Genomic DNA, 10657 nt, shown 5'->3' on the forward strand with positions numbered 1-10657 from the left:
TTTCTACTGAAAAAAGAAGTTGCCTATAATAAATCCTGTGCTTATTTTTTTTTAAGCATATCTCCAAGGTATCAATTTAATAACTATCAAAGTAGCTACTGCAGTTGTTGCATTTAAATTGATTTACATGTCAAGACTGGCAGTTTAGCAGCTGCGCTATTATTCCTAGATCGGTCAATTTACTTGAGAAAAACCTACTACTGAGTTCTACTGACCTGCCTGACAATATAGGCCCTATTTCTATTCCTGTAATTAGGCCTGCGACTAACTCAGAATATTTTTAATTAAAATATTTTGGTCAATGTGTTGCACCAAATTAGGCCTTTCAGTGAAGATTTAATTCGAGAAATAGTGTGATTAGAATATTTAATGAGTTGTGTTCAATTAAGATTAACAGGTTGTGTGTTTTGAACATACAGTGTTTGTGTGTGACCATTTTGAGTTTTACAATCATAAATGTTACTCCTGATTTTTAACCTTAAAAATATTTATCTTTGTAGTGGTCTGACAGGTAAATTTCAATTCAGTTGAAATTTTATTCTAAAGAAAGCTGATTTAAAATGTATTACTAGAAAAGCTTTTATTTGTTATGTTTTTTCCTTCCAGCAAAGCCAAAAATGAGGAAATTGCCACTTAAATGTTTACAAATAAACAGTTTTATTGAGAAATCTGACATAACACTGGTTGTTTCCCATCTCTTTTTAATTTGGAAACTTTATTCTTTAAAGGAATTTGAGCAATACAAAATTAAAAGGTACTCATAGGCTTCAAATCATGAAGAAGCTTTGATAAAATAGTATATATAAATATTTCAACCTTAAACTATAGTACAGGGTTGGAAATAATAGCACAGACTAGAAAATTCATCCTGAATTTGGTTCAATTAATATATAATTCATGGTAACAAAGAGCCTCTTATCTTGATTTTTCTTCCGTTAAGATCTTTCCTTTTGTTGCTGACTTCTGTGGTAGGGTCTTTACTGCAGGCTGTGATAGAGAAGTAGACTATATGTCTCGTTAGTTTAGATGTCATTCCAGAAGTCACGTCATTGGTGTGCTGTAAAACACAGGTCTAGTATCCACAGTATATTATTGTGTATCTTTCTGGAGGTTGTCTGTGACTGTACTATATGCTGTGTTTTGAATTTATAGGCCATTGTAATGCTAATAATCTACATTAATTTTATATATTTTGGAGAAAATTCTTTTCTTTTTCCTATTCTTAAGTATAGGCATGAATTAATTTTTTTGCTTTTATTTTAAACTCCCCATGAAAAACTGTTGTATTTGCTACTGTAGGTATGATGATATTCTGATCAATGGACTTCCAGATTGGCGACAGCCTGTATTCTACTACAGGCGGGTGAGAAAAATGAGCAATGCTGAGCTGGCATTACTTTTGTTCATTATTCTCACGGTGGGTCATTATGCTGTGGTTTGGTCAATCTACCTGGAAAAACAACTGGTAAGTATTGGTAATAAATCAAATGATCTAGCCTCCTTAATTTTAAATGGAATTTCAGACATTTTTATTTTTCAACTGATAGAAGTTTCAATTTTCCTATATATACTTCTTATCCTAAAAGTTTTTTACTCAGTATTTACTGTTCAATGTGTTTCTAAGTAAAGAAGAACCCATGACATAAGAAAAAAATCTTCTTTTTAAAAAATGCGGCATTTGAGTTTGTCATAAAATTTTGTGAAGGCCCAAATATCTAGCTGAAAGTTAAAAGGTACAGCCATGTTTTCTTTCTTGTCACCTTCCAAACAGAAATATTTTTTATGTAAAAATGATTTTTAGAAATTTTTGTGTTATAGCCTTTTATATAAAGAATGTTTACTTTAAAGGTTTTAAATATATGACTTGAAGTGAGTATAATTTTATAATTTCAGAGATCAGTTGATTAAAACATCACACTTTTCTTATTTTAACATACCATTACATAGTTTATTCAGCTCTGAACTTTTATTTATGTGCTAAAGATAATCAAACATATTTATCAGTATTAATAAATTAGCATCTGTTTACTCATTCTTTTTGAAGTGACATTATTAAAGTTGGATGAATGAGAAAAAGTAAGTTGAATGCTTTCTCCTCTTAGAAAACTTTGATTGCTATGGAGATACACATGACTGACAGTGCTGAACTTCATGTGTGTTTAAGAACTGGATGCCATGGCAACAGTTATTGTTAAAGATTGATGATTTTACTTAATCATGTTGGACCCTACATACATTTGCATAAATGTTCTTCTATAATGTTTACCCTTCACAGAAGACTCTTGATAACATTTGAAGAGTACATGTTAATGATAACCTGTAACCATAATTCTTTCCACATTAAGGATGAACTGCTTAGTAGAAAAAAAAGAGAAAAGAAAAAAAAGACAGGCAGCAAGAGTGTGGATGTATCAAAACTTGGTGCTTCAGAAAAAAATGAAAGGTGGGAGCATATAAAAATATTTTGTAATTTGAAACTTTTAAAATGTCTTTGATATGATTCAACTTAATATATATATATTCATTTCAGATATGTAATACTTACATCTGTAGTAGGTTTTTTGAAAGATTAGTACTGTGCCATAGTTTATGAGACAAGTCCTAATCTTAGGCAAAAGTTCCACAGGCTTTTTTCTCTTGGAAAGTGTAAATATATGTTTAAATAATCAAACTCCCAAATTCTTGTCATTGTGAAATTTTTATACTGAACTTTAGAAATAAAGTATTCCTAGAAAAAAAATCTATCACTTTAGTGTTTAGCTCAGATGTGACAATATGTAGAAAGGCAGTGATATGCAGTACACTCAAAAAGATACCATTTCTAATATCGATTCATAAAAAGAAATAAAGGGTTTAAATAGTTCACACAGCAGGGCAGGAACTGGATCAATGTGAGATGGAGATCAGAGACTATTCTGCCTGTCTTCTGTTCTGATGACATCAGTGAGTAATGCTTCAGTGAACTGCAAATGACATTAATTTTTATGTATTGGTTTGTTTATACTACAGTCTTCATATCTGGTTGTCAGCACTTGGGAACACTCTGGTGACGCTTAGTCTTTTATAGCTGAAGTAATCATAAGGTTTAAGAATTCATTTTGCAGAACTGATGAAAAGTCCAGGTTAGAAAGAGGGCTTTTGTTTCTTCAGCTTTATAACTTGTCTAGGAGTCTCCTTCCCACCAATCTTGCCTAAATTCTCTTAGTTTCTATATGTACCAATGCACTTATGTGTAAGTACTAATGTACTTCATGATAGGCTACATCAAATGTAGTGATAACGGTCATAAGTATTACATTGAAAAATTTCCTCCTACTTTTGTTGAAACAGGTATTCATTTCATAATTCATGAAAGAATTCATGATCTTTATAAGAATATTTGTCTCCCAACATTCTTTCTATATTTTGCTTCTTTGTTTTGTTTTTGTGTTTTCCCTTTAGATTACTGACAAAACCACAGTGGCATGATTTGCTTCCATGCAAGCTGGGAATTTGGTTTTGCCTTACACTAAAAGCATTGCCTCATCTAATCCAGGTAAAGTATACCTCTCTCATATAATATTATATACTTTGATTTTAATTATTCATGAAATAATTTGTGCCCATGTCTGCTATCTGAGTGCTGATATAAAGCACCCACTGTATAATGGTGATTGAATTGATAGAAGTGTAAATCTATTTAGAATAGTTCTAAAATTATTTAGGTATCTTTTCCTGTAACTGTCTCTTACATTGCTTTTAGAACACCTTAGAATTCCAAGACATCAGAAAAAGGAAAAAAATACTATCATTAAGACAGATATAAGAGCAATAAAAATTTAATTCACTGTCATCATTTAAGGCATATCCAGAAAATAAGAACAAGACTTAAATAGCCAGTCACCTATTATTTTAATGCATTTAAGAAGACAGTATTAAAAAAAAAAAAACTTTACATGAACATTTGTATAATTATGCAAAAATATATATTGCTTTCCATTTTATTTGTGACTTGAAGAGGAGATATTTTATCTTATATTGGTACTCAGTTTCTGTTGCTAGTCGGTCTTGATCAAACAATAGAATGTGGATCTGTATCATATTATTATGGTAATTCTCTTATTTTTTCAATATTCAGCATACCAAAGTAGATTTTATTAAATTATTGCTTTGCTAATTTTAATTATTACATCTGGTTAGAAAATTCCCAACACATAAACATAACATTTAAAAGTATATGTAATAATAATAGTTTGGGTGTACAAATTTTGAGGTTAAGTTTTAATTTTGGGGAGGAAGTATTTCATTTCAGAAAATGTTTAGGAAAAAAAAAAAAGAGAGATAATTCCTACCCAGTCCTACCTACTTCTTTTCACATATCAGAACTGTTCTTCCTAATCATTTAAGGAAATGAATCACTCCAACTTCTGCATTTTATTCTCTTTCTTACTCTTACAATAAAAATTTTATATTAGAGGAGAAAATGAAATTAAAATTGCTAGTGTGTTTCTTTCTAAACTTTGCGAAATTATTTACCAACCTTCCATCAAAATAGTTCATCCTAATAGTTATTGCTTACAGAATCATATATTTTGTTTATAGCTAATAGAGAAAATTACAGTATGTGGGTACTTTAAAAGCTTTTGTTTATAAGTTGTTTAGCATATTATCTTACTTATTTGGATAAAAACCCAAAATCCTTATATGCTATGTATGTGTCTTAATAAGAGAGAGGTAAAGTATATTTACCATAACAGTGTATGTATGAGAGAATGTGACCAAAAAATATTTTAGGACATATATTTTCATGTTTTTTTAAGTGTGGTTTTTGATTTTGGGGGTTTTTTGCTTTAGAATCTGCAATAAGCAAACCAGAGTGTAGATGAATTTATAGTCATGAGGCAGAGTAAATAAAATATCACATAAAATGTTAGTTGAAACATTTCTTTGTAATTTTAAACTAAGCCATTTGAAACAACATTTACTTGGTAAAATTAACATTTCCTGGTTAGTATGCAGAGTGATTCATAAAAACAGAACCAATGTATTAAGAGGGCTTTGATTTATAAGTTATTATTTTAATTATCTCCTCATGGTATCTAGAGCTAACAGATGGTGTTGCCTCACCATACCTTTTTTTTATAGTTACAGAAATTAGGAATTTTACCAAAAAAAATTAATCTCTTTAGAAACTCTGCTTTCTTAAACTGTAGGATCAGTTTGCATTTTAAAGTTTTTACTTACTTGGTGATACCTGTTGCTTTCAGTTTTGAGATACTAGGCATTAGGTTTTTAAAATCTTTGTAAATCTCACGTTTAAATTTTGTTCTAATTTTTTCTTTCTGATAAATTCATTCCAAGAATAAAAATAAGATAATTCTCCTTTTTTAAAGCAAATACTTGGTATTTTAATTCTGCTTTGGGGACATAAGATTCTTTATTTCGTTAGTGAATGTGAAAAAAAAAATGTAATACAGTAGACTGATACAAACTGTGAAAGTGAAAGTATTGCAGATTGATAAACGGAAAGCTTGAGCAAAGCAGTACTGAGTAGTTGCTGTTAGGATTAGATGTTTTCTGCTTTTTTTTTCTTCAGTCTACTGTAAACTTTGCATTAATTTATCACCCATAAAATTGTATAATGTGAGTACATATGCCTTACCCACAATACTAAAGCTTTGATGTGTTGATGTCTCAAATAAGATACTTATGAAATTGAGAAGCCCTCCTTACCTAAAGCAGTCTAGGTTGGTAATTGGTGCAGTAGTCAAAAAAGAGCCCTACTAGAGCTCTAAGTATTAAAAAAAAAATGATACAGATGACGTTAAATGTTTTAAGCATGTACTTGACATTTATTCACCACTCTTGTGATATAGTGCCATTGTTTTGTTTTTCCTTGTGTATACCACATCTATAATCTTGGTTTCTTTAGGGGCAAACTTCCACTTGATTTCTTAAAGAAGAGTTAAACTAGACTCTTGCAAAGCAATATAATTGTATAATCCTTATAGATTTTTATGATTTCCCCTGTCTTTCATAATTGACAGACTTATATGTAGTTAACAGTATTTTCAGCAACTCTTTTATTGAGCTTCCCAAAGCATCTACTTGGTATTCATAGAAACAACTCTATTTTTCTACTTACTTTTCACCTTTTTTATATAACACTTAAATTGAATCATATAATTACAATAACAAGTATTAATCGATACATCCAGCTCCCATAAGCATGCAATAAGTTAGTTAAGCAGATATCAGTTAAGAGAATTTTACTTCTGTCTGTGAATCCTTGACTTCGTAAAATTCATTAAAACTGGTCTGCAAGGATTCTGTGTAAGTATTTAGAGCTATTGGATAAGAAGGAGGGTCCAAAGGGAGACTCAGAGACTTCTAGCAAATGGCCTTTACACTAGCCAGATCCATACTTAAAGTTTTCCTTATCATATCAACAGCTGTTCATCTCTAACTTCTTTCCTCCTATTCTTCCTCTAAATACCCATTCCTTTATTGTACTTCATATACATGAATGGTTATCCAGTGGGAGTTGGAAAACTGGCAGTTCTGGTTCAGCTTATGCTCCTAAGTTCACTGTTTATTACTGGGCATCTAAGATCCCTAAGAAAACTTCTTATAACCTGATTAACTTATCTAAATTATTTTCTATCCTTCCCACAAAAAATTACACATTACAATATTTACATCAGTATTTGATGTGTAAAGCTTTTTCTAAGTTATATATTTAGATAAGTAGGTTAGACAATTCAGTAAAAATTTATTAAACATGTCAGAACAAGGCACTCTTAAGGGGCCATGGAGATGAATATGCCTTCTGGGACCTTATGGTCATGTAGAGATTATAATACATGAATTAAAATAATTGTAATACAGTATGGTATATAAGCTTCACATATGTAATATAAATAAAAGACTTCTGTAGATGATCAGACAAGTAAGATTGTCTCCATATAGCATGACCAAGGAAAACTACAAAGAAGAGTCACTTGAATTGAGTCTTGAATGATGAATAGACCATTGACAGTTGAGTGCCCACTTTGTGTACAGGGTAGTATGCAAAAATAATTTCACAGATACAGTAATTCCCATAAAATCATTCTGGGTTGAGGTTGAGATTGAGGTTGAAAGAGACCTAAGAAAAACATTATACAACTGCTTTTTATTGAAAAAAGAAGATATCACATAGCCCATTACTGTCTTCTAAGCCAATATTCCAACTCTCCAAACTGTATATCAGGAATTTATACTCTAATAGATAAATCTGATATGGGGAATCTATAAAGGCCATTTAGACAGAATAAAGTTTATTGATTAGACAGCAATGTATTTCCATCCCACACATCTGTCAAAGACACATACATAATGTTACTAGTGGAAAAGTTATAGTGCATAGTGGGCAGAAAAGACCCAAAGTTGTTCTGTGATCAGACTGGATAGAGATAAAGGTATATCTTTGACAGCTTCCTTTGCTTTTCAAGAAGGTCCTTATTACCTCTAGCTCTGGGTTGTTGTTGTTGTTTTTCCCCCCTTTCCTTTGTTCTGAAAAAGATAATGGGAAAATTATAAGAATTGATAGGTGAGAGTGAGATCAGAAAACTAAAAACTATTATACTTGATACATATAAAATATTTGATAATGTTAAATAGATATCAAACATTTCCCAGATTAGAAAATATCCAAGTAGAGGTGGATGTATTTAGCAAAATGTATATTTCACATCATTCTTGTACTCACATATGCAGAAAAGTAGAAAGTCAGATGAGAAACCAAAGAAAGAAATGTAGAGAGTGTTTGTAAATTGATGAGTAGAAGGAAGGTTAGCATGTGCATAGAGCGATGAGAGAAGATTAGAGAAGAGTTAAATGCATGACTATATGCAGAGAAGTTAGGAAAACTTGAGAAAATATGTTTAGTGCAGAAAGCAAGTGGAATGATCAGAAGACATGGAATGTGAACTAGAATATAACAAGGAACTTGGACTATATCAAAAGAGGCATCATATACTTTGAGCCTAGAATTTAATTTTAACATGAAAAGTTTAGCCATAGTGATACTTATATCTTACTAGTCTGTTTCTGTTCTCATGGTAGTTTCAAAGGGAATACACATTCTCTTGGAATCTCACTAAACAAGTCTTCTCTGTTGGCTAATTTCAACCTATAATCCCAAGAAAATTTTCTAGCCTCCAAAATGCCCTTCTGGGATATTTTTTAATTTATCATATATGTTCTGAAACATATTCATAACAATAAAAGTAGCAAACAATTATTGAAATATACTATGTGCATATTTTCAGTTTAACCCTTATAACTTAGTTTATTTTTGTCACTGCCTATCTGTGTTGGAGTCTCATATATTTGGGCCCCTAATAATTTAGATTGGTAATACCACCAATTTCTCATATATAAAATCAGTAAGTGCCATAGATCCTAAGTGATAGTTCTCTATACTTTCTGAGATGAAATAGATCTTAGGTATTCAGAATTGATGTGCTTAATAGTTTGTTTGATTCTGTGGGAATTCAACATTCAAGTTTCTCTCTACCTGCTGTGTTACATTTCTTAGTTACATTAATTTGTAAAATATAAAATTCCTTTATGTGTACATTGCCTAAAGTTGTACATTTTTCCCATTGTTTAGTCCCAGGCCCATCTTTTCTCACTACCAAGCTGATCTTTTGTGAATACAGTCAGACTAAAAATTACTGTAGGAAATTTCCAGCATGCATAGCAACGCCACTATCAGGATTTGTAGGTTGCTTAGGAGTAGTGTCTGAGAAAATAGAGGAATCTTCTCCACAGTGCTGTGGCTTTGCTTTAAAAAATAAAATAAAATTTGCCTAAGAGAGTAAAGGGAAATTATACTTTATAGAACCATCTGCAAATGGAGGCATCCTCCCTCCCAAGAAGCTTCTCCCATGGATACTACAACTGTAGACAAGCCTGGAGGTCACCCACTGTACAGTCAGGGCCCTTCCTTTCTAGCCCCTTTGCTTCTGCTTGCTGGGGCTCTGTCAGAAACCAAATAAACAAAACATTCACAGCTAATTAGCAGTGAAAAAAGGCTTCTAAAAGTCTTTGAGGCAATTGTAGCAAGCTGAGTTGCCTGTTCTCCTATGCAGAGTTAAACACAGTTTCTCCAAGGGACGAAAAAGTTTACTTTTAAGAACTTTCTAAAAAATTTTGCAAACATACTTTATGTAGGCAGTATGCAAACAAATGAAAAGAGATGGGAAAGTGTGTCTGAATTTTTGTAAAGCTGAAACTCTACTGCTATAGAAAGAGAGAGAAAGAAAATTGGAAACACCTCCCAACAAGAACACAAAGAATCCATTCCTTCTGCCCTCTGAAAGGGGGGCGTAAGATGCAAGTAGTCGAAGGTCCAAAGACAGAATATAAAGTTGAGTTTTTAGGCTTTTGCTAGATGTAGAAAAGATTTTAAAAAACACAAAATGTTAGGTAAGATGTTAGAGATCTACAATCTCATTGATTCCATATTTTATAGATAAAAAATACTGAAGACTCAGATTGGTGAGGCAGTTTGCTCCAAGTGACCCAACTACTAAATGGTAGAAATGAAACTTAAAGCAAATGAAAATAAATGTTGAAATATGAGATATATAAAAGCTGAGAAAGAATAAACTTTCCCACTAGTGGGATAACTAGCTAGGTAACTACTAAATACTCCCTACCAGAGTATTTAGACTGGTTCTGATTATTATAAAAGTTATAGAAGGATTCTTGCATTGAGTTGGAGCTGAGTAGATGACTTCTATAATCTCTTCAATTTCTTAGCCCAAGTGGAAAAAGTAGTTCGTAGGCCTTATATCTTCTTGAATACCACTGACTCAGGGAGAGGAAGGCATAGCTTCTGGGTTTTTCTTTCATTTTTATTTTATTTTATTTTATTTTATATTTTATTTTATGAGTTTTTTGTGAATTCAATGTTTATACAAAAATTTTAAAAATTGTATTCAAAGTCTACAATTTAAAATTTTTTCCTGTGTTCCTCATTGTAATTTTATTACACATTATTTGTAATTCTGAGGGTAGGGTGTAAGCCAGTGGGAGAACAAAACTTGATATGGAGTAAATAACTGTGTGGGCAGATTTTTAGAAATGTACCTCCGGTATTTTTCTACATTAAAGGTTTTATGTAAGCTTCAAACAAAGGAGATTTGTGCTGTCCAACAATCAAAAAAAGAAATGGAACATCCTTCATCTCTTTTGTAGTTGCCTGTCCTCAGAGCTCTTCCATGTTCCTTATTCCTGTAGAATAGGTGATAGGTAGCAATTCACTGCTTATACCACTCTAGATCAACGCCCTTCTTTCCTAAGTTTTCCTTCAGTTGTTTAATATTTTGAACTTTATATGGAAAAGTAAAAGTAAACTGAAACACAGCAAACAGTACCAGCTCAGCATGTTATCACTTAAATGAACCATGTCAATAATGTTAAAAGCTTTTAAAAAAAAAAAGAAAGAAAAGCTTTTGATACAGATATCCTCCATCTAATAACTCACTACTCTTGGAAATATTACATCTTCAAGGGTTACATAAATGGTTATCATCATTAGGAAGCCTTTCCTGATCAGTCCAATTGAAAACCTCCCGTTACATATTCTATTAACTTCATAGCACTTATTATTTGTATTATAGTAAGG

At 31.6% G+C, this 10657-nt stretch overlaps 1 protein-coding gene across 1 annotated transcript in view; it reads left to right on the forward strand.

Moving 5' to 3' along the window:
* Nucleotides 1–10657, forward strand: part of DNAJC1 (DnaJ heat shock protein family (Hsp40) member C1) — a 215946-nt gene that overhangs the window by 70255 nt on the left and 135034 nt on the right. Inside the window, exons 4-6 of the mRNA XM_032880835.1 lie at nucleotides 1300–1465; nucleotides 2346–2443; nucleotides 3442–3535. Of these exons, the coding sequence (XP_032736726.1) occupies nucleotides 1300–1465; nucleotides 2346–2443; nucleotides 3442–3535 (358 nt within the window). The remainder of the gene's footprint in view (nucleotides 1–1299; nucleotides 1466–2345; nucleotides 2444–3441; nucleotides 3536–10657) is intronic.

The sequence above is a fragment of the Lontra canadensis genome, unplaced genomic scaffold (genome assembly GCF_010015895.1).
Source record: "Lontra canadensis isolate GAN:19392208 unplaced genomic scaffold, GSC_riverotter_1.0 scaffold72, whole genome shotgun sequence".
Lineage (NCBI taxonomy): Eukaryota > Metazoa > Chordata > Mammalia > Carnivora > Mustelidae > Lontra > Lontra canadensis.